Genomic DNA, 25,167 nt, shown 5'->3' on the forward strand with positions numbered 1-25,167 from the left:
ACCCTTTGTAGTTTCTTGCAATCTTGGGCAGAGCAGGAGCCCATACCAAGCTGTGATACAACCAGATAGGATGCTTTCTATGGTGCAGCTGTAAAAGTTGGTGAGAATTTGTGGGAAGAGAGACGGAGGGAGGACTTTTCCCACCCTGCCTGTCACAGGAATCGTAGCGGGCGGGGGTGGTTGTGGGGGGAGCGAGGGGGAGGTCCATCCCAATGTTGGCTGACCTCGGGTGGGATTTTTCAGTTTCGGGGTGAGCTGAAAACCTCGCGCAGAATTATCTGTTTCGGGTCAATGACTTTACATCAGAAAAGTTTGCTATGTTTACAGAAGGATAGAGGCATGGGATGGGAGGGGGTGTGGGGGTGGGTAGATCAGAAAGGAAGGACTGTGGTACCCCGGAAGGCAGGAGATGTTAAATAACAAACGACAATGGTGTGAGGCAAAAGGACTTTTTTGTTCTTTCATTGGAAGTGGCTTGTGAATGGCTTTCTGTCATATCAGCAAAGTCAAATAGTCCAAAGATGTGTGGGTTAGGTGGATTGGCCATGCTAAATTATTCCTTAGTGTCCAAGGATATGCAGGTTAGATGGATTGGCCGTGTTAAGTTACCCCTTAGTGTCATAAGAACATAAGAAATAGGAGCAGGAGTAGGCCATCTAGCCCTTCGAGCCTGCCCCGCCATTCAATAAGATCATGGCTGATCTGAAGTGGCTCAGTTCCACTTTCCCACTTTCTCCCCATAACCCTTAATCCCCTTGCCTACCAAAAACCTATCTACCCGTGACTTAAATATATTTAGCGAGGTAGCCTCCACCACTTCAACGGGCAGAGAATTCCAGAGGTTCACCACCCTTTGAGTGAAGAAGTTCCTCCTCAACTCCGATCTAAACTGCCCCCCCCCCCTTATCTTGAGGCTGTGCCCTCTAGTCCTGCTATCCTTTCTGAGCGGGAAGAATCTCTCTACCTCTACCCTATCCATCCCTTTCATTATCTTATACGTCTCTATAAGATCCCCCCTCATCCTTCTAAACTCCAAGGAGTACAAACCCAGTCTATTTAATCTGTCTTCATAGTCCAAACCCCTCATCTCCGGATATGTGTCCTAGGATGTGTGGGTTAGGTGGATTGGACATGGGTAAATGGACAGGGCTATGGGGATAGGGTGAGTGGAGTGGGCAAAGCCAACGTTCCTCACCCATCCTAATTACCTTGAACTCAATATTTTAGAGACACAACCACTTTGCTGTGGGTCTGGAGTCTCATGTAGGCCAGACCGGGTAAGGACGGCAGATTTCCCTCCCTAAAGAGGCGTTAGTGACCCAGATGGGTTTTTACTACAATCAGTGATAGTTGGCATGGTCACCATCATTAATTCCAGATTTATTCATTGAATTTAAATTCCCCCAGCTGCCGTGGGATTTGAACCCGTGTCCCCAGGAGTACAAGCCACATTGGATTATCAGCCCAGAGACATTATGGCTTTGTCACTATCTTCCTCTCCACCTTCGGGCAAAGAACGGAACAAAGGTTGAGTCTGGAGGAGTTGCGGATGGTAAAACAGCATCCTGACAATCTCTACAGTGCAGAAGGAGGCCTTCAGTCCATTGGGTCTGTACCAACTCTCTGGAAGAGCATCTCACTCAGGCCCACTTGACCCACCCTATTCCCGTAGCCCTGTGCATTTACCCATGGCCAATCCACCTAACCCATGCATCTTTGGACACTAAGGGACAATTTAGCATGGCCCACCCATCTAACCTGCACATCTTTGGACACTAAGGGACAATTTAGCATGGCCAATCCACCTAACCTGCACATCTCTGGACACTAAGGGACAATTTAGAATGGCCAATCCACCTAACCTGCACATCTTTGGACACTAAGGGACAATTTAGCATGGCCAATCCACCTAACCTGCACATCTTTGGACACTAAGGGACAATTTAGCATGGCCAATCCACCTAACTTGCAGGTTAGTCTCCGGGTCACCCTGTCTCTGGGACGTATTTACACCACTAACCTACACATCTTTGGACACTAAGGGACAATTTAGAATGGCCAATCCACCTAACCTGCATGTCTTTGGACACTAAGGGACAATTTAGAATGGCCAATCCACCTAACCTGCATGTCTTTGGACACTAAGGGACAATTTAGCATGGCCAATCCACCTAACTTGCAGGTTAGTCTCTGGGTCACCCTGTCTCTGGGACGTACTTACACCACTAACTTACACATCTTTGGACGCTAGGGGGCAATTTAGCATGGCCAATCCACCTAACCTGCATGTCTTTGGACACTAAGGGACAATTTAGCAAGGCCAATCAACGTAATCTGCACATCTTTGGACACTAAGGGGCAATTCAGACTTTGGACTGTGGGAGGAATTCGGAGCACCCGGAGGCAACCCACGCAGACATGGGGAGAATGTGGAAACTCTGCACAGAGAATCATCCGAGGCTGGACTTGAACCCGGGTCCTTGGTGCTGTGAGGCAGCAGTGCTAACCGCTGTGCTACCGCGCCGGAAGAACATCTTAAGAAGCTATAACAAGGAAGTTGTTGTCGCCTGCAAGTGTCAGTACTGAGTGAGAACATAGCTTCCGTCTCTTAAAGAATGGTTGTGAATGAGGAAGTTCAGTGTGATGAGTTCTGAAATCCAGCTGACGTCTAGGATTTTAATTACCATTGTTAACACGATTGTACTGAGGTGAATCACATTAGGTTACGGGAAGTCACTGACCTGTGAGATCTGTTTGTCTCTCTCTGTAAACATTGCTTGATTTGTTTTTCACTACTTTCTGTGTCCACTTCTGACTCCCTGCATCCAAGATATATTCAGCCTTTACATCCTTGCCTGCACCGCTCCAATCAGACTGTTTCTCCATTTCTAGTAGAATTGGGAAGTGAAACCTGCAAACAGCAACAAAATAAACGACAGGACGGTTCGTTTCTTCAAGGCATTGGATCAACAATGACACCGCCCTGATAGGGTGTGTGTGACGATGGTTGACCGCAAAGGTGCACAGCAATTGTTATTGGCTTTCTGTCATATCAGCAAAGACAAATAGTCCAAAGTTATGCGGGTTAGGTGGATTGGCCATGCTAAATTGCCCCTTAGTGTCCAAAGATGTGCAGGTTAGGTGGATGGGCCATGCTAAATTGCCCCTTAGTGTCCAAAGATGTGCAGGTTAGGTGGATTGGCCATGCTAAATTGCCCCTTAGTGTCCAAAGATGTGCAGGTTAGGTGGATGGGCCATGCTAAATTGCCCCTTAGTGTCCAAAGATGTGCAGGTTAGGTGGATTGGCCATGCTAAATTGCCCCTTAGTGTCCAAAGATGTGCAGGTTAGGTGGATGGGCCATGCTAAATTGCCCCTTAGTGTCCAAAGATGTGCAGGTTAGGTGGATTGGCCATGCTAAATTGCCCCTTAGTGTCCAAAGATGTGCAGGTTAGGTGGATTGGCCACGCTAAATTGCCCCTTAGTGTCCAAAGATGTGCAGGTTAGGTGGATGGGCCATGCTAAATTGCCCCTTAGTGTCCAAAGATGTGCAGGTTAGGTGGATTGGCCATGCTAAATTGCCCCTTAGTGTCCAAAGATGTGCAGGTTAGGTGGATGGGCCATGCTAAATTGCCCCTTAGTGTCCAAAGATGTGCAGGTTTGGTGGATTAGCCATGCTAAATTGCCCCTTAGTGTCTAAAGATGTGTAGATTACAAGGATTAGCCATGCTAAATTGTCCCTTAGTGTCCAAAGGTGTGCAGGTTAGGTGGATTGGCCATGCTAAATTGCCCCTTAGTGTCCAAAGATGTGTAGGTTAGTAGTGTTAATACATGCGGTTATGGGTTCAGGGTCTGGGTGGGATGCTCTATTGGAGATTCAGTGAAGACTCGTTGAATGGCCCCCTTCTGCACTGTAGGGATTCTATGATTTTTGTTCCACTATCATATAGAAGGACAAGGGCAGCAGATACCTGGGAACACCAGCAACTGGAAGTTCCCCTTCAAGTACCTCAATGTCCTGGGAAATATATCAGCCGTTCCTTCACTGTCAGTAAATCAAAACCCTGGAACTCGCCTGAAAGACGGTGATCGTGCAGCACTCCCTCAGTAATGAACTGGGATTGTCAGCCTCAGTCTCTTTGAGCTCACAGTCCCTGGAGAGGAACTCCAGCCCACAGCTCCCTGACCCAGAGACAGGGTGACCCAGAGACAGGGTGGCCCAAAGACAGGGTGGCCCAGAGACAGGGTGACCCAGAGACAGGGTGGCCCAAAGACAGGGTGACCCAGAGACAGGGTGACCCAGAGACAGGGTGACCCAGAGACAAGGTGGCCCAAAGACAAGGTGGCCCAGAGACAGGGTGACCCAGAGACAGGGTGACCCAGAGACAGGGTGGCCCAGAGACAGGGTGACCCAGAGACAGGGTGGCCCAGAGACAGGGTGACCCAGAGACAGGGTGACCCAGAGACAGGGTGACCCAGAGACAGGGTGACCCAGAGACAGGGTGGCCCAGAGACAAGGTGGCCCAGAGACAGGGTGACCCAAAGACAGGGTGACCCAGAGACAGGGTGGCCCAGAGACAGGGTGACCCAGAGACAAGGTGGCCCAGAGACAGGGTGACCCAGAGACAGGGTGGCCCAGAGACAGGGTGGCCCAGAGACAAGGTGGCCCAGAGACAGGGTGGCCCAGAGACAGGGTGGCCCAGAGACAGGGTGACCCAGAGACAGGGTGGCCCAAAGACAAGGTGGCCCAGAGACAGGGTGACCCAGAGACAGGGTGACCCAGAGACAAGGTGGCCCAGAGACAGGGTGACCCAGAGACAGGGTGGCCCGGAGACAAGGTGGCCCAGAGACAGGGTGACCCAGAGACAAGGTGGCCCAGAGACAGGGTGACCCAGAGACAGGGTGACCCAGAGACAGGGTGACCCAAAGACAGGGTGGCCCAGAGACAGGGTGGCCCAGAGACAGGGTGACCCAGAGACAGGGTGGCCCAGAGACAGGGTGACCCAGAGACAAGGTGGCCCAGAGACAGGGTGACCCAGAGACAGGGTGACCCAGAGACAGGGTGACCCAGAGACAGGGTGACACAGAGGCAAGATGACCCAGAGACAGGGTGATCGAGAGACAGGGTGATCCAGAGGCAAGATCGCAAGAAACTACAAAGGGTTGTGAATGTAGCCCAGTCCATCACACAAACCAGCCTCCCATCCATTGACTCTGTCTACACTTCCCGTTGCCTCGGCAAAGCAGCCAGCATAATCAAGGACCCCACACACCCCGGACATCCTCTCTTCCACCTTCTTCCATTGGGAAAAAGCTACAAAAATCTGAGGTCACGTACCAACCGACTCAAGAACAGCTTCTTCCCTGCTGCCGTCAGACTTTTGAATGGACCTACCTCACATTAAGTTGATCTTTCTCCACAGCCTAGCTGTGACTGTAACACTACTTTCCTTCTCCTCTTTGCACTCTATGAATGGTATGTTTTGTCTGTATAGTGCGCAAGAAACAATACTTTTCACTGTATCCCAATACATGTGACAATAATAAATCAAATTGAACAATGAACAATACAACACAGGAACAGGCCCTTCGGCCCACCAAGCCTGAGCCAATCCCATTGTCCCATCTGGACCAACCACCTATATCCCTCTATTCCCCATCTGTTCATGTGTCTATTCAGATAAGTCTTAAGTGTCGCTAATGTGTCTGTCTTAACTACCTCACTTGGCAGTGCATTCCAGGCCATCACCTCTCTGTGTAAAAAAACCTCCCCCGCAAATTGCTACTAAATCTTTCCACCCTTACCTTGAACATGTATCCCCTTTGTAATTGCCATTACTGCCTTGGGACTGTTCATCTTACCGATGCCTCTCATAATTTTATAAACAGGTTGCCCCTTAGCCTCTGTCTTTCCAGGGAGACCAATCTCAGTTTATTCAAAAGAGAAAATGCTGGAAAACCTCAGCAGGTCTGGCAGAGAAAAGAGCTGACATTTTAAGTCCAGATGACCCTTTGTCAATTTATTCAATCTCTCCTCAAAGCTAATACCCTCCACACCAGCGACATCCTGGTAAACCTTTTCTATGCTCCCTCCAAAGACTCTACATCCTCCTGGTAGTGTGTCAAATCAAACCTAACAGTGCTGTGGGTCTACCTACAACTCAGGGACTTCAGCAGTTCAAGATGTGGAGATGCCGGCGTGGGACTGGGGTAAGCACAGTAAGAATCGTAGAACTCTACAGTGCAGAAAGAGGCCATTCGGCCCATCGAGTCTGCAGCGAACACAATCCCACCCAGGCCCTACCCCCATATCCCTACATATTATACCCACGAAGCCCTCTAACCTACACATCCCTGGACACTAAGGGGCAATTTCTTAGCACGGCCAATCAACCTAACTCGCACATCTTTGGACTCTGGGAGGAAACCGGAGCACCTGGAGGAAACCCACGCAGAGACGAGGAGAATGTGCAAACTCCACACAGACAGTGACCCGAGCTGGGAATCGAACCACAGGACCCTAGAGCTGTGAAGCAGCAGTGCTAACCACTGTGCTACCCACACTAGACTCACAGCAATAGGTTACAGTCCAACAGGTTTATCTGGGAGCTTTCGGAGCGATGCTTCTTCATTGTGTGAGACTTCTTGTGGTTCGAATGGCAGCTCACCACCACCTTGTCAAGTGGCAATTAGGGATGGGCAGTAAATACATCTCTTGGACGAATAAGAAATAAGGTTGCAAAGTATTTTGGCCTGTGGAGGGAATTCCGGAGGCTTTTTCTTCATTGACATGTTTTGTCGTGTGATATTTATGTGCCACAAGGCAGATTTTTTTCATACTCAGGTAAAATCTGGGAGCACTGCCATAGGGTGGGGTACAGATGGGAGCTCTGGATTGTGTCCAGTACCCTGTCCAGTCATGTCCTATGTTGCAGATTCCAGTATTCCGATTCTGGGGAATGTTGAGTTGAGTTAATGTACAGATGTCCAATCAGGCCCCTGGAAGGGACAGAAAGTTGGGGATTTTGGGTATGGCCTTTCATGCTGTGTATTCCCATCCTTGCTGGGAGTCAGACGCAGGAGGCCATTTAGCTCATCAAGTCTGCCCCACCTTTCGATGAAATCTTGGCTGATCCTCAACTCCCGCTGTAATAACTCAGGAAGCCAACTAGAACGGAACAACGTTTCATTTGTCAAAGCAGAGTTTGAACCACAGCAAGTACGTGCTGACAATCCAGCCATTGCAGTGCAGACAAAATACGCCTGGAATTAAGGGTCTACAGATGACCACGAAACGGTTGTCGGAAAAACCCGTCTGGTTCACTAGTGTCCCTTTAGGGAAGGAAATCCGCTGTCAGCTGGGGATTGTGCAGAAAGCAACAACTGGCTGAGTGTGTGGTGGATTTATCAATCATCATTTCCTACAAAAAAAAAGTTTTAAATCGCCTTCAGAAAATGGTCATTGATGCTGAATCAACCGTTAACTACCTCCACCACTGAAAGTGAATGGGGAGGTAAATGCTTTCACTCCTTGGTCCATTTGTCTGTTGGCTTGTAGACAATATATCTCCAAAAGGAATGGACGGATTACAAGGAAATTTGGTACATGTGTGAGGCATGGTCCGAGGAAGAACTCTTGTTTTTTTTCCCAAGTTGACAGTCAACCACGTTGCTGTGTCTCTGGAATCACACTTAGCCATGATGTGGAGATGCCGGCGTTGGACTGGGGTAAGCACAGTAAGAAGTCTCACTACACCAGGTTAGAGTTCAACAGGTTTATTTGATAACACACTGGCTTTTCACTATTGCCTGGTAAACTCTAACCTTTGTCACCGGTTTCAGATCCTGCCCTTCAGTCTTTCCCCTCTATCAGCCGGAGTATGAACAGGCACCTTGGAGATGAAGTGCCTTTGTCCAGAGGAAGCTCAGGAAATGGAACAGAGTCTGCATTTTCCAATACCTCACTGCTGGTCTTAACTGATGTGGAGATGCCGGCGTTGGACTGGGGTGGGCACAGTAAGAAGTCCAACAACACCAGGTTAAAGTCCAACAGGTTCATTTGGTATCACCAGCTTTCAGACCGCTGCTCCTTCATCAGGTGAGTGGAGAGTTGGGTTCACAAACAGGGCATATATATATAGACAGAGACACAATCGCAAAATGATGGTTGGAATGCGAGTCTTAGCAGGTGATCAAGTCTTTACAGATACAGACAATGTGAGTGGAGGGATAATCACAGATTGAAGAGATGTGAATTGTCTCCAGCCGAGACAGTTAGTAGGATTTTGCAAACCCTTTCTAACTGTGGGGCTTACACATTGTGTGACATGAACCCAAGGTCCGGGTTGAGGCTGTCCTCATGCGCGCGGAACTTGGACATCAGTTTCTGCTCAGCCATTCTGCGTTGTCATGTGTCTTGGAGGCCGCCTTGGAGAACTGACAAAGGGAGGGAGGTTTTATTTTTAATAATTCATTCGTGGGACATGGGCATCGGTAGCTGGGCCAGCATTTATTGTCCATCCCTAGCTGCACCTTGAGAAGGTGGTGGTGAGCTGCCTTCTTGAATCGTTGCAGTCCCCGTGCTGTGGGTTGCCCCTCAATGCCATTAGGGAGGGAATTCCAGGATTTTGACCCAGCGACTGCGAAGGAACGGCCGATATATTTCCCAATCAGGATGGCGAGTGGCTTGGAGGGAAACTTGCAGGTTGTGGTGTTCCATGTATCTGCTCCCTCGTCCTTCTAGGTGGAAGTGGTTGTGGGTTTGGAAGGTGCTGTCTAAGGATCTTTGGTGAGTTGCTGCAGTGCATCTTGTAGACGGTACACACTGCTGCTACTGAGCATCGGTGGTGGAGGGAGTGGATGTTTGTAGATGTGGTGCCAATCAAATGGGGCTGCTTTGTTCTGGATGGTGTCAATCTTCTTGAGTGTTGTTGGAGCTGCACCCATCCTTAAAGAGCATTAGTGAACCAGATGGGTTTTTCTGACATTGTTTCCATGGTTATAAAAGATTTAATAATCAAAATTAAATTCCACCAGCTGCCGTGGTGGGATTTGAACCCATGTCCCCAGAGCCTGGGTGTCTGGATTACCAGTCCAACTGACAATATCGTCCTTGGTCATTGCAAGCCATAGAGTCAGAGTTTTACAGCACACAAAGAGGCCCTTTGGCCCATCATGCCATCAAGCCCCTATCCATTCTAATCCCATTTCCCAAGACTTGCTTCTTGGCCTTGTACGCTGTGGTGTTTCAAGCGCTCATCTAAATGCTTCTTAAATGTTGTGAGGATTCCTGCCTCTCCCACCCTCCCAGGCAGCGAGTTCCAGATTCCCAGCACCCTCTGGGTGAAAAGGCCTTTCCTCAAATCTCCTGCCCCTTATCTTATATCCCCCTGGTTATTGACCCCTTTACTAAGGAGAAAAGCTCCTTCCTATCTACCCTCTCTAAATCCCTCATTATTTTGTACACCTCCATCAGGTTCCCCCCCCCCTCAGCCTTCTCTGCTCCAGTCTAACCAGCCTCTCTTCATAAGAACATAACATAAGAAATAGGAGCAGGAGTAGGCCATCTAGCCCTTCGAGCCTGCCCCGCCATTCAATAAGATCATGGCTGATCTGAAGTGGCTCAGTTCCACTTTCCCGCTTTCTCCCCATAACCCTTAATCCCCTTGCCTACCAAAAACCTATCTACCCGTGTCTTAAATATATTTAGCGAGGTAGCCTCAACCACTTCAACGGGCAGAGGACTCCAGAGATTCACCACCCTTTGAGTGAAGAAGTTCCTCCTTAACTCCGTTCTAAACCTCCCCCCCTTATCTTGAGGCTGTGCCCGCTAGTCCTGCTGTCCTTTCTGAGCGGGAAGAATCTCTCTACCTCTACCCTATCCATCCCCTTCATCATCTTATATGCCTCAATAAGATCCCCCCTCATCCTTCTAAACTCCAACGAGTATAAGCCCAGTCTATTCAGCCTCTCTTCATAGTTCAACCCCCTCAACTCCGGTATCAGCCCAGTGAACCTTCTCTGCACTCCCTCCAAGGCCAAAATATCCTTGCGCAAGTGCGGCGACCAAAACTGCACACAGTACTCCAGCTGCAGCCTCACCAGTGCCCTGTACAGTTGCAGCAAGACCTCCCTGCTTTCAATCCCCCTCGCTATGAAGGCCAGCATCCCATTTGCCTTCCTGATCACCTGCTGCACCTGTAGGCTGGGTTTTTGCGACTCATGCACAAGGACCCCCAGGTCCCTCTGCACTGTAGCATGCTGCAGCTTTTCGCCCTTTAAATAGTAATCCCTCCTACTATTATTCCTGCCAAAGTGGATAACCTCACACTTGCTAACATTGTACTCCATCTGCCAGGTCCTCGCCCACTTGCCCATAAGATGGCACTATGGCACAGTGGTTAGCACTGCTGCCTCGCAGTGCCAGGGACCCCGGTTCAATTCCAGCCTCAGGTCACTGTCTATGTGGAGCTTGCACATTCTCCCCATGCCTGCGTGGGTTTCTTCTGGATGCTCCAGTTTTCTCCCATTGCGCAAAAATGTGAGGGTTAGGTGGATTGGCCTTGTTCAACTGCCTGTTAATGACAGAGGGATTAGTTGGGTAAATACGTGGGGTTACAGGGATAGGGGCTGCGCGGGATTGTTGTCAGTACAGACTTGATGGGCCGAATGGCCTCTTTTTGCAGTGTTGGGCTTCTCTAACTCATTGCAACATCCTGGTGAATCTCCTCAGCACCCTCTCAAGTGAAATCGTTCTTTCCAGATGTATTACTGCTCGGTATGGGCTCCTGCCCTGCCCAAGCCCACAAGAAACTACAAAAGGTTGTGAACATACCCAGTCCATCACACAAACCAGCCTCCCATCCATTGACTCTGTCTACACTTCCCACTGCCACGGCAAAGCCGCCAGCATAATCAAGGACCCCACACACACCCCGGACATTCTCTCTTTCACCTTCTTCTGTTGGGAAAAAGATACAAAAGTCTGAGGTCACGTACCAACCAACTCAAGAACAGCTTCTTCCCTGCTGCCATCTGACTTTTGAATGGACCTATTATATATTAAGTTGATCTTTCTCTGCACCCTAGCTATGACTGTAACACTACATTCTGCACCCTCTCCTTTCCTTCTCTCTTATGTACTCTAGGAACAATATGTTTTGTCTGTATGGTGTGCAAGAAATAATGGTTTTCACTGTATACATGTGACAATAATAAATCAAATCAGGTCGTTCCTATAGGGTGGTGACCAGAACTGCACACAGTCCTCTAGCTGTGGTCTAACAAGCATTTTATACAGTTTATAAGGGATTTCTATCATTATGCCATTGCGTCACCTTCTATGTAACCGTTCAAACATTTTGATAGCTGGAGACATGAATGGGCAGAGAGAGGGAGAAAGAGTAAGACAGAGAGAGGGAGAAAGAGAGACTGACAGAGAGATAGAGAGAGAGAGAGAGAGACGGACACAAACAGAGAGAGAGTGAGAGACAGAGAGAGATCGACAGAGATAGAGAGACCTACACAAACAGAGAGTGAGAGACAGAGAGAGAGATCGACATAGAGAGAGAGAGACAGAAAGAGACAAAGACTGACGCAGACAGAGAGAGACAGACAGACACACACAAAGGCAGGGAGACCGACACAAACACAAACAGAAAAACATGCAGGCAGAGAGTCAGAGACAGAGAGAGACCAACATAGACAGAGAGAGAAAGACAGACACACACACACACACAGACTCAGACAGAGACAGAAAGAGAGAGAGACACAGACACAGAGAGACTGACACACATGCAGGCAGAGAGAGAGACAAACAGACAGAGAGAAAGGGACCAGCACAGACACAGAGACACACACATAGACAGAGAGAGACCTACACAGAGAAAGCGAGACAGAGTAAGACATACACACAGACACCCAGAGAGAGAGTAACAGAGAGGCACACAGAGAGATAGAGTATTTGATTTTACCACTTGCAGTTTAAATCAGCATTGATAGGCAAATTGCAAGTTATGGAGGTGATTGCTCCCATATTGACAGCTCGGGGAGTCCCTCCCCTAAAAGGGAAGCTGTCCAATCAGGTAGAGGGGAGGCGGGGCCAGGTGCCCAATGATTGACAGGAGAGACAGGCCAACTTGCTGGTCATGATTGACACCAGAGAGAACCAGTCAGAGACAGAAGGGGGCAGGGTTGACCAATGGGGGGGTGGAGGGAGTGTGGGAGCCAGGGTTCATGTTTGGTTAAAGGAGCAGCGCAGAGTTAGGGTGGTGGCTGAGTTTGAGACAGAGAGTTTGGTGCATCTCTTTAACCGCTTGTTTTCCCTCCCTCACAGTTCATCCTCCTTTTCCAGTGGCACTTTGTCCTGTCTCCCTCATTCTAAATTTTAACCTTTAATTCCTGGGAGACTTTGAAAGCCTTCACTACATCCAGTTTGGAAAATGCAGGCCATTAAATGTGTGGTGGTGGGGGATGGGTAAGTCACAGCTCTAACGTTTCTCACTAAACTTTTTCTGAAGTTTTAAAAAGTTTTTTATTTTCTGTGTCCCCCCCCCGACCAGATTTGAACTTTTAGTTAACAATGTTACAATAATTCCACATGTGCTTTTTGAATTATTTTAAGTCAGATGTTAAGAGTTCCTCTTTCATTTCCCTTAATTGTGTCTCCAGATATTACAATATTTCTTCAACACCGTTTACCCTGTTCTCTCAGCCTTACTCTTAAAAAGAATCTGCTCCTAATAACCTGTCCCTCTATATTTTATGACCCATGTGTTTTTAATGTCGGTTAGAATTAATCTTGACATGTTTTTTTCCTCTTAAGAAGTGGGTGTCAACAGGCTGTAACTTTTGCTTAAAACTACTTCTTGCGTGTGGTTTGGGCATCCCATGAGGATACAATTTAATCTTAGCTGACTGCTTTGAAATTTTGTGTGTGTAAGATTTTCCAGTAGCTTTTTCACTTAACTGTACTCTGTGCACACACACACACACACACACAAGTCTATCAGTTTGGTGGGGGGGAAGGTTTTGGTTACTTGGGGGATTGTTGCCAGCCTTGTGTGGGTTGCTGACCTGAAACTAAACTTAAGTGTTTGCGCGGACACATCACATTTGGAATTACTTGTGTGTTTTTTTTTCCTCTCTCTGAGAATTGTTTAGCCTGAGGGTGCATTGTGGAAGGTGTGGCAGTTATCATAGCTACAGGGATCTCTTTAACAGCTATCTGGATGGGCTGGCGATTAAAATTGCAGACCAAAGAGTGGGAATGAAGCAATCCTCAGAGCTAAGTTGTGATTTAAAACTGAATCAGGTGGATGTAAAGGATGCAGAGAAAGAGAGAGAGAGAAGGGCGGTTTACATCAAATTCCAGAAGATTATTTATTTCCTTCACCTAACGGTTATGGAGGCACAGTGGGTTGGCACTGTTGCCTCAGAGTGCCAGGGACCAGGGTTTGATTCAGGCCTTGGGTGACTGTCTGTGTGGAGTTTGCATGTTCTCCCCATGTCTGTGTGGGTTTCCTCCGGGTGCTCCGGTTTCCTCCCACAGTCCGAAAGATGGTGGATTGGCCACGTTAAATTGTGCCTTAGCGCCCGAAGATGTGTAGATTGGGTGGATTGGCCTTGTTAGATGCATCGTAGCATACCAAGATGGGCAGGTTGGGTGGATTGGTCATGCTAAATTGCCCCTTTTAGTGTATCAAAATGTGTCGGTTAGGGGGATTAGCAGGGGGTTATAGGATCTGGGGTGGGACACTCTGTTGGAGAGTTAGTATGGGCCTGATGGGCTGAATGGCCTATTACTGGCACCGTAGGGATTCTACAAAACGTGTATCTGAATATTTGGACACTGTCACATTGCTATTTGTGGGGTCTTGCTGTGCACGGTTTGGCTGATGTATTTCAAAGAAGTTCTTCATTGGCTTTGGGCCGCTTTGACAACCCTGAGGTGGTGAAAGGCGCCATGTAAATGCACGTTCTTCCTTCCGCTAAAACCTATGCATGCTAATCAGCTAAAGATTCAAAAGTACGCCTTTGTAACTCGTTCCTTCCCTGTCTCCGAACTGCTCACCGCAGGCAGAACCCCCCCCCCCCCCCCCCCCACTCCCACCCTGCCACGTTCCCTCCAGTGGGGCTTATCGAGCAGTGTTTACGGTCCTCGGTTCACGAGCAGGGAGTTGGTCTCTTTCTGGGGTGTAGCTGGTTCGTTAACCAGTGGTGGGGACACAGAGCACAGTCTGTTGAATCTGGGAGGGGTTTTCATTTTTGGCACCTGCTTTCCATCGTCAAACCCGAGGGTCTGAATTTTGCGGAGGGGGCGAGAATGGGCCTGTCTCTTCCATCTCTTTCCCCCCCCCCCCCCCCCCCACCCCAAACATGCTTCATCGTTCAGTTAGACATTTGTATTGGCAAAGGTTGACAGCTCACTGTGCAAACCTTATCACTCACTCACTCAACTCCCACACGCTAGCTGACGCGTTTCCTCCACTACAGAAGTGACAAAGCTTCGTTGGATTACTCCATTGTTTCCAAAGAACTTTGGGGCAATCTTGTGGCCTGGTGTTAATCCGGGTCTTTCTCCTTTTGGGATGGGAGAGGGGGGGGGTGACGGAGATGGAAATGAGTAGCTTCCAGCAACTCCTGTTCCCATGAGGGGACATGTTATGTTATCTGCTCCCACCACCATCCCCCCCACCCAACAATATGTTTGACATTATCCTTGAGCAGGAAACGTGGGATGATTTCCAGGTTGCATTAGGGACTACGGGAGGACCTCCCCCCAATTAGCCAAGCCACGTCAAGAGCCCACTCTTGGTGGGCTAATCATGTCACCATATACTCGACTGTTATTTCTCCAGGTAGTTAGTGGATAATGTAATTTTAAGGGGGGGGGAAAAAGAAGAATTGATTGCTTGAAGCTTTGGTAAAAATGGTACACCGGACAGGATTGTCAGTATCAGAACCCTCGCCTTCATGATCATATTTATAACCTGGTTTGAGTCCTTAACCCAGAAGTCTTTTTTCTGGCTTTAAGATTCTTACAACATCTTGACCCATTGGTAAAATCATAAAATCCCTTTAGTATAGAACAGGCCATTTGGCCCATTGAGCTTGCACCAACTCACTGACAGAATTTCTGACCCAGGCCCTATCCCTGTAACTCTACACATTTAGCATGGCCAATCCACCTAGCCTACACATCTTTGGGCACCAAAGGGCAACTTAACATGGCCAATCCACCTAGCCTACACATCTTTGGGCACCAAAGGGCAACTTAACATGGCCAATCCACCTAACCTACACATCTTTGGGCACCAAAGGGCAACTTAACATGGCCAATCTACCTAACCTACACATCTTTGGGCACCAAAGGGCAATTTAGCATGGCCAATCCACCTAACCTACACATCTTTGGGCACCAAAGGGCAACTTAACATGGCCAATCTACCTAACCTACACATCTTTGGGCACCAAAGGGCAACTTAACATGGCCAATCCAGCACACTTTCAGTGTGGGAGGAAACCAGAGCACCAAGAGGAAATCATAGAATTCCTACAGTGCAGAAGGAGGCCGTTTGGCCCATTGAGTCTGTACCGACCACAATCCCACCCAGGCCCTAATCCCCTATCCCCACGTATTTGCCTTACTAATCCCTGGCACTAGGGGGCAATTTGGCATGGCCATTCCACCCAACTTGCCCACCTTTGGGCACTATAGAGCAATTTAGCATAGCTAATCCAACTAATCAGCACATCTTTAGTGTGAGAGGAAACCAGAACAGCTGGAGGATATTATAGAATTCCTACAGTGCCAAAGGAGGCCATTTGACCCATCCAGTCTGCACCAACCACAGTCCCACCCAGGCTCTATTCCCTTAACCTCACATATTTACCCTGCTAACCCCCGCCGTCCCCTGGCGCTAGGGACAACTTAGCATGGCCAATCCATCTAACTCTCATATCTTTGGAGTGTGGGGAAACCCACGCAGACACGGGGAGAATGTGCAAACTCCACACAAGCAGTGACCCGAGGCCGGAATTGAACCCAGGTCCCTGGCGCTGCGAGACAGCAGTGCTAACCGCTGTGCCACCGTTGCAAAGGCTACTGATGTGGCTACAGCATCTCGGGTAGTTTGATGGAATACTATTCACCCCCCCCCCGCCCCGCCCCCCCCAATCACTTCGTCCAGGTACAAACAAGACGGGGGCTAATCGAAGATCATTCAGAGCAGGGTGAGGGTGATCAGTGGGGATGGAAAGCCCCAAGGTGCTGGTGTGGGAGTGGCTCCAAAGAAGTGAACTCGAGCTCAGTGAAGGGGGGGCGAGAGGCCAAGGTTGGAGATGTGAACAGACAGTGAGGCTTGGAGAGGTTACAGAGGAATGGGGGAGCTGAGAGGGATCGAGCCCCGTGACATCAGCAGTGGCATGTCGGGAGCTGGTGACGCCAGCTGCAGCACGTGGATGAGTGGGCGGAGGGTGGCTATGGGGAGGTATTAAATTTCCCCCGAAATGAATCTCCCGTGGCAGTGCGATGAAACAGCCCTGGCTCCTTAGCATTAGTTCAGCTTTGCATACTGCACTGTTTTGGAGGAGTGGTGTTGACTTGGGCAATAAGCCACTATCCTGTGAGTTATTGCATCATGGACCAACATCTTGTGAGAACTTGCAACATTTACCTGTTAGTTAACAAGCGTCCTGTCAAGCAAAGGGAAGCAATATCTAGGCAGTATTCAAATTGGAAATTGCTGGGGGGAAGTGGGGATTTTTGAGATACTAGGTGGTGAGTACATCACTTTCAGTATATCCAGGGGAATAGATAAGAAATAATTTCTGATTTTAGGAGCCTAGAACCAGGAGGCATAATGATTTGATTTATTATTGTCACGTGTGTCGGGATACAGTGAAAAGTATTGTTTCTTGCACCATACATACACTGCAGGCAGTGGTTAGCACTACTGCCTCATGGCACCAGGGACCTGGCATCGATTCCTGGTTTGGGTCACTGTACATTCTCCCCGTGTCTGCGTGGGTTTCCTCCGGGTGCTCCGGTTTCCTCCCACAGTCCGAAAGACGTGCTGGTTAGATGCACCGGCCGTGCTAAATTCTCCCTCAGTGTACCCAACCAGGTGCCGACTAGGGGATTTTTCACAGTAACTTCTTTGCAGTGTTAACCTGCTAAGAAATATACTTTACAATGAATTCCACAGACTCACCATCCTCCAGCTGAAGAAATTCCTCCTGATTTCGGTTCTAAAGGGTTGTCCCTTTACTCTGAGGCTGTACCCTCAGATCCTGGTCTCTCCTACTAATGGAGACATCTTCCCCCACGTCCACTCTATCCGGACCTTTCAACGTGCTCCTTGAGTAGTTCTGTGGGATCTTTTATCATGCTTTACCTTGTAGGCTTTGGCATATCCATGTTTCAAACTGATGCCACTCACTGAGTTTAGCTTAAAATTGCTTTCCTCCCCACCTGTAAGTGTGAACTGCACACAGGATACAGTTCCTTTCGCCAATACCTTGTTCAGATGGTCTTTGTTCATGAACCTTGACGATGACAGTTGGTTAGCTATCTCTTCCCATCGAGATGCTCTACTTATGTTGAAATATTTGCATGCGTTCTGACCACTCACTTTAACCTAATTCCACCTCTTAAACTTGACATTGAGCTCAAGGTGGATACGTTGTCACTAGAATCATAGAATCCCTACAGTGCAAAATGAGGCCATTCGGCCCATCGAGCCTGCACCGACCACAATCCCACCCAGACCCTATTCCGCTGACACTAAGGGGCAATTCAGCATGTCCAGTCCACCAAACCTGCACATCTTTGGACGGTGGGAGGAAACCGGAGCACTTGGAGGAAACCCACACAGACACGGGGAGAATGTACAAACTCCACACAGACAGTGACCCCCGAGGCCAGAATTGAACCCGGGTCCCTAGTGCTGTGAGGCAACAGCGATCTGATTTGATTGATTATTGTCACATGTATTCTGATACAGTGAAAAGTATTGTTTCTGCGCGCCATTCAGACAAAGCATACCATTCGTAGAGTACATAGGGGAGAAGGGAAGGAGTGGGTGCAGAATGTGGTGTTACAGTCACAGCTAGGGTGTAAAGTAGGTCCATTCAGAAGTCTGACGGCAGCAGGGAAGTAGCTATTCTTGAGTCAGTTGGTACGTGACCTCAGACTTTTTCCTGATGGAAGAAGGTGGAAGAGAGAATGTCTGGAGTGAGTGGGGTCCTTGATTATGCTGGCTGCTTTTCCCGAGGTGGAGGAGGGTATGTCCACTGGCTTTCCTAATGCAGTAAACCCTTCCTTTCCCATATAAATGCCCCTCTCTTTACACATTCCCCCCCACCCCCCCATACCCCAGTTTGGCCATACTGAGCGCTCCAAGAGAATGATGAACATGGTGACAGTCTTAACCTGTTCATTCAGAGTGGCTTCGGAGAGTCGCATGGTTGGCAAGCTGGTGAAATTAAATAGTTAGGAAACTGGTTTTGTCCATTATTGGGTGCACAGTGCCATTGTGGCTGGCACTACTGCGCCAGGGATATGGGCTCAATTCCAGTCTCCAGTGCGGAGTCACCATGAGTCTCCCCATATCTGTGTTGGGGGGTGGGGGGTGCCCCAGCTTCCTCCCACACTCCAGACATAAGAACATAAGAAATAGGAGCAGGAGTAGACCATCCAGCCCTTCGAGCCTGCCCCGCCATTCAATAAGATCATGGCTGATCTGTCGTGGCTCAGTTCCACTTTCCCACCCTCTCCCCATAACCCTTAATCCCCTCGCTTATCAAAAACCCATCAACCCGTGTCTTAAAAATATTTAGTGAGGCAGCCTCCACCACTTCGGGCAGAGAATTCCAGAGATTCACCACCCTTTGAGTGAAGAAGTTCCTCCTCAACTCCGTTCTAAACTGCCCCCCCTTTATCTTGAGGCTGTGCCCCCTAGTCCTACTGTCCTTTCTGAGTGGGAAGAGTCTCTCCACCTCTATCCTATCCATCCCATTCATCATCTTATACGTCTCAATGAGATCTCCCCTCATTCTTCTAAACTCTAACATGTGAGGGTTAGGTGGATTGGCCATGCTATGTTGACCCTTGGTGTCGGGGGGGGGGACAGCTTGGGTAAATGCGTGGGGATAGGGATTGTGGTCGATGGGCCAAATGGCCTCCTTCTGCACTGTAGGGATTCTGATTTAATAAACATTTCCTAACACCCTGATAAAATTGATAATAGTTTTCGAGTTATTGCCAAGTATCTTGTTGGCTCGTGTGCTTCACCTCTGGAATGCGATACAGGTTGAGGCACTTAATGCCTAAAGGAATACTGAGCTGTCCAGTGCAGCACTGTCTAGAACCTGGCCTCCTCGCATCTAAATATAGGGCTGTGCTACTGAAATATTTATTTATCTTCCCCCTTTGGAATAAAAAGCAATTGGAAAATCTGTTGCTTTCGGTTCCCCATCTTCTAAACTAGAAGCAATTACAGGAACCGATCCCTTTTGATGTCATAGGCATAGATCATAGAATTTTGCAGCACAGAAAGAGGCTCTTCGGCCCATCGAGTCTGTACCTATTTATTCCGTCACATTTTCCAGCACTTGCTGTGTATGTTATAGAGTTTCAAGTGCTCATCTAAACGCCTCTTCAATGTTGAGGGGCTCCCGCCTCTGTTACCCTTTTCAGGCAGTGGGTTCCAGGTTCCCACCACCTTCTCGATGAAAGGTTTTTCTTCAAATCCCCTTCGAATCTCCTGCCCCCTTACCTTACCCCGGTCATTGACCCCTCTACTAAGGGGAAAAGTTATTCCAATCTATATCCTTCTCAATCATAGTCCTATAGGTTTACAGCATGGAAACATACCCTTCAGTCCAAATTGTCCATGCCAACCTTTTTTTCTAAACCCCTAAACTAATGCCCGCATTTGGCCCATATCCCTCTATACCCATCGTACCCATGTAACTATATAATGCTTTTTAAAAGATAAAATTGTACCCGCCTCTACTACTACCTCTGGCAGCTCGTTCCAGCCACTCGCCACCCTCTTGTATGTCTCAATCAGATCTCCCCCCACCTCAGCTTTCTCTGCTCTAAGGAAAGCCACCCCAGCCTAATTAGCCTCTCTTCATATGGTTGGCACAGTGGTTGGCACTGCTGCCTCACAGCACCAAGCACACAGGTTCAATTCCAGCCTTGGGTCTCTGCTTGTGTGAAGTTTGCACGTTCTCCCCGTGTCTGCATGGGTTTCCACCAGATGCTCCGGTTTCCTCCCACAGTCCAAAAAATGTGAGGGTTAGTTGCTAAATTGCCCCTTAATGTCAGGGGGACCATTAATGTAAATATATGGGGTTTCAGGGATAGGACCTGGGTCAGTGGGCCAAATGGCCTCCTACACTGTTGAGATTCTAGGATTCATTGCCTGGCAATATACTAGTGAATCTTCTCTGCACCTTCTAGTACGATCATATCCTTTCTATAGTGTTGGCAGCTAGAACTGCGCACAGTACTGTAGCTGTGTCCTGACTAGTGTTTAATACAGCTCCATTGTAACGTCCACACTCTTGGTGGAAGTGGAGGAGTGAGAGACAGACCTCTGACTCAATTCTGATATTGAGTTCCAACATGCTGTGGGGTTTAATTAGATTTGGAAGTGTCCTTGCTCCTTCAGCGTTGGGGAACTGAGGCAGAGATACCCTGGAAGGTTTTCTATTCAATCCCAGGCTGTGCTGAGTTGTTTGATTTTGGGCAGGGACAGTGACGAGGGGGAAATGCACTGAGTGATGTCCTCTTCCTCCTTCATGCCTTGAGCACCAACCCAAGCCCTCGCTCCAGACCTCGAGTCAGCTGGAAGAATGAGTTTGTCTGTGTACGTCGAGCTGTGATATGAATCTTCCTGTGATTAATACCTTACCATCGCTCCCTGTCTGGGCTTGTGGAGAAGTGAGCCCTTGGGTGAAACCCTGAACAGGTTCCAAATGGGTGAAGAAACTAACATTTCAACCTTTTGAGTGAAGGAATTACACTATGCTTGAGATTTGACCGCATGCACAAGTTCTCCATGTTGATGGTCCAATTCAGTACCGAGGGAGTGCTACGCTGTTGGATGTGCCAGCTTTTGGCTGAGAATTTTCTTAGAAAAATAGCATTCCAGGTCATGTCTGTCAGGTCAATGTAAAAGAAAGTGGGGTGGCACAGGGGTTAGCAATGCTGACTCACAGCGCCAGGGAGCCCAGTTCGATTCCCGGCTTGGGTCACTAGCTATATGGAGTCTGCATGTTCTCCCCATGTCTGCATGGGTTTCCTCTACGTTCTCCGGTTTTGTCCAAAACCAGTATGAAAGATGTTGGTTAGGTACATTGGCCGTGCTAAATTCTCCCTCGATGTACCTGAACAGGCACCGGTGACTCGGATTTTAACAGTAACTTCACTGCGGTGTTAGTGAACAAACTAAAAAGAGGGTGGCACAGTGGTTAGCACTGTTGTCTCAGTGCCACAAACCCATGTTCAATTCTGGCCATGGGTGACTTATGTAGTTTGCATGTACTTTCAGGAGTTAGATACTGAGTGCATGATCAGCCTTATTGAATAGTAGTGCAGGCTTGAAGGGCCAAATGGCCTACTCCTGCACCTATTTTCAATGTTTCTATAAGATGTGCAGGTGAGGTGGAATTTCTTTTAGAATCCCTACAGTGCAGAAGGAGACCATTCGGCCCATCAAGCCTACACCAACAACAATCCCACCCAGGCTCTATCCCCATAACCCATGCCCCATCCTGGCTAATCCCCTGACACTAAGGGGTAATTAAGCATGGCCAATGCACTTAATCCGCACGTCTTTGGAGCGTGGGAGGAAACTCACACAGACACGGAGAACGTGGGGACCCCACACAGACAGTGACTCGAGGCCGGAATCGAACCCGGGTCCCTGGCGCTGTGAGGCAGCAGTGCTAACCACTGTGCCATCTGAGCTGCCCATTGGCAATGCTAAAATGTCCCTTGGTGTATTATCTTTCGGATGGCGCAGAGGGTTAACACTGCTGCCTCACTGCGCTAGGGACCCGGGTTCAATTCCCGGCTCGGGTCGCTGTCAGTGTAGAGTCTGCACGTTCTCCCCGTGTCTGCGTGGGTTTCCTCCGGGTGCTCAGGTTTCCTCCCACAGTCCAAAGATATGCTGGTTAGGTGGATTGGCCGTGCTAAATTGCCTCACAGTGTCAGGGTGACCAGTGGGATAAATACGTGGGTATTTGCAGATAGGGCCTGTGTGGGATTGTGGTCGGCGCAGACTTGATGGGCCAAATGGCTGCCTCCTCCCCTGTAGGATTCTATTCTATGGTGTCCAGAGATGTGTATGTTGCGGGGGTGGGGATAGCCATGGTAAATGCACAGGGTTGTGACGTGGAGATGCTGGCGTTGGACTGGGGTAAACACAGTAAGAAGTCTCTCAACACCAGGTTAAAGTCCAACAGGTTTATTTGGTAGCAAAAGCCACTAGCTTTCGGAGCACTGCCCCTTCGTCAGGGAAGTGGGAGTTCTGTTCACAAACAGGGCATATAAAGACACACACTCAATTTACAAAATGCACAGGATTAGAGAGATGGGGCAGGAGTGGGGTGGGCCTGGGCAAGATGCTCTGTCAGAGCTAGCATAGGCTTGATGGGCTGAAAGGCCTCCTTCTCCACTAGCAATGCTATGACTCTCCCCAGTATCTTGCCCACTATTTAACCCTCAAACAACAACATCTTTCCTTAACAAAAACAAAGTATCAGGGTTGTTATCTTGCTATCCAAGGAAACTGGTTGCCATGTCCCACTCTTTGGGAAGTTCTCCATTGGCCGTAAGGGTGTTTGGGGGGTGGTTGGTGGCTCCTGAGGTTGCAGAAAGGTGCTACGTAAATGCAATCATTTTCATCATCAACCTAACCTTACGAGAACTCAAACCACACGGGGCATAAACAATCTAGCACCTCAGCCTGAACGGAAGTGCTGACTTCCTGCAGAGCTGGTGTGCTTATCTGTTGGGTATTAACAGCGCACATTTTTACTCATTGTCCTCCTCTCTCTTTATTGTAATGTCGGGGATTGAACCTGATCGCAGACCGGTCTTTTGCCTTGCACAGAACTCAATAGAATTGACCTCCAAGCTGGTCAGGCTGTTAGATACAAAAAAAAACATTTTTTTTTCCCCTTGGCTAAGGGAGGGACAGAAGGCTTGCGTAGATTGTGATCTATCTTGTAAAGGATGAGGGCTGTTGCTTGTTTCCTGTCTGTAACTGTCATTTGGGTCGAATGCCACACAGCAGTCCCCATCTACACTCGATCCGACCTTGTCGTGGGAAGGAAACTCATTCTCGTTTGAATTTGTTGGAAATTTAAAATGGATTTTTTTTGTCCTCCCAGGTTTCTGTTTTGGATTAATCAAAGCTTCAGTGGAACATTCCGAAAGCAGGAAGTTCTTAAGGGGAAAAACACACACCAGTTTATTTAAGGACAGCACAGTGCTTAGCACTGCTGCTTCACAGCACCGGGGAGCCGGGTTCGATTCCCAGTTTGGGTCACTGCCTGTGTGGGCTCCGCACGTTCCTCCCCCGTGTCTGCGTGGGTTTCCTCCGGGCGCTCCGGTTTCCTCCCGCAGTCGGAAAGACGTGCGGGTGAGGTGGATTGGCCGTGCTCAGTTAACCCTCGTGTCGGGGGGATTAGCAGGGTAAATGTGTGGGGTCCTGGGAATAGGGCCTGGGTGGGTACAGACTCAATGGGCCAAATGGCCTCTTGTACTGTAGGGATTCTATGAAGTTGGCATTGTCTTGGCAATGGGTTGGCGGTAGACACGTCACATAACTCTGCCACCTTGTGTTCTTGCAATGGGATGTCCACGATTACGATCTGGTGCCTAAAAGGGTTTTTCCACCAGCTAGGACTTGGAGAGTTAAGCCTTCTATCAAATTACCCAGTCTTTTGTTTTCCCCCGTTGCCCTGTGATTCATTAAAGATTAGTGTCACTACTAGGCTTACATAAACCATAAACTCAAGGTTGGCAAGGCAAGAGTGGACCAAATTACAAGGAACTGGCCCTGATACAATGCACCACGGGGCCTCCTACTGAGAAACGATACAATGGAGGAAACAAAGCACTGGGTAATTTGACAGAAAGAGATCAAATTGGCTTAGCTGTCCCAAATCTACTTGGTGGAAAACCCCCTTTAGGCACCAGCTCGTACATGTGCCTATCCCATTGCAAAAACATAAGGCAGCAGAGTTACGTGATGTATCGACCACAACCCAAAGTGACACCCAGTGCTAAGATGCTAATTAAGTTGCTGTGAAAACCCCCTAGTCGCCACGCTCCGGCTCCTGTTCGGGTTACACTGAGGGAGAATTTAGCACGGCCAATGTACCCTAACCCGCACGTCTTTTGGACTGTGGGAGGAAACCGGAGCACCCAGAGGAAACCCATGCAGACACGGGGAGAATGTGCAGACTCCACACAGATAAGTGACCCCAGGTCCCTAGTGCCATTGAGGCAGCAGTGCTAGCCACTGTGTCACCGCACAGTCCTTCTGAGTCTATTTGCTTAGGGTACCGTGAGAAATATGAGCAGAATTAGACCATTCGGCCCATCGAGCCTGCTCCGCTATTCGATCATGGCTGAGATAATTCTATCCCCGTTCTCCTGCCTTCTCCCCATAACTCTCAATCCCCTTTATTGATCAAGAACCTATCTATCTCTGCCCTAAAGACACTCAATGTCCTGGTACTGCGGCAATGATTTCCATAGATTCACCACCATCTGGCTGAAGAGATTCCTCCATTTCAGTCTTAAAGGAACATCCCTCCACTCTGAGGTTGTGCCCTCGAGTTCCAGTGTCTCCCACTAGTGGAAACATCCTCTCCGCTCTATCCCAGCCTCTCGGTATTCTCCCTACCAGCACTGTGGGCGTGGAAGGCAGCTCACCACCACCTTCTCAAGCAAGAATTGGGGATGGGTAACAAATATTGGCTTAGCCGGCGATGCGCGCATCCTGTGGAAAGACTTCTCTTTAATAAGAAGTTTGCATCACATTCCCTCTTGAAAGGTACAAGTGAATTTGCTTGTAGCAGCTTTTCAGGCCTGCCAATATTCTGTCCTCAACTCACCCCTTCAAACAATTTCCCCAGCTGGG

The 25,167-nt window shown here is 48.7% G+C and overlaps 1 protein-coding gene across 1 annotated transcript in view; it reads left to right on the forward strand.

Annotated features, from left to right (window-relative positions):
- Window positions 1-12,235: 12,235 nt before the first annotated feature.
- The window catches only part of LOC145361770 (ras-related C3 botulinum toxin substrate 1-like), a 62,931-nt gene continuing 49,999 nt past the window's right edge, over window positions 12,236-25,167 (forward strand). Inside the window, exon 1 of the mRNA XM_080217735.1 lies at window positions 12,236-12,473. Coding sequence (XP_080073861.1) covers window positions 12,439-12,473 — 35 coding nt within the window. The 5' untranslated portion in view covers window positions 12,236-12,438. The remainder of the gene's footprint in view (window positions 12,474-25,167) is intronic.

The sequence above is a fragment of the Carcharhinus amblyrhynchos genome, chromosome 35 (genome assembly GCF_965287045.1).
Source record: "Carcharhinus amblyrhynchos chromosome 35, sCarAmb.v2.hapA, whole genome shotgun sequence".
Lineage (NCBI taxonomy): Eukaryota > Metazoa > Chordata > Chondrichthyes > Carcharhiniformes > Carcharhinidae > Carcharhinus > Carcharhinus amblyrhynchos.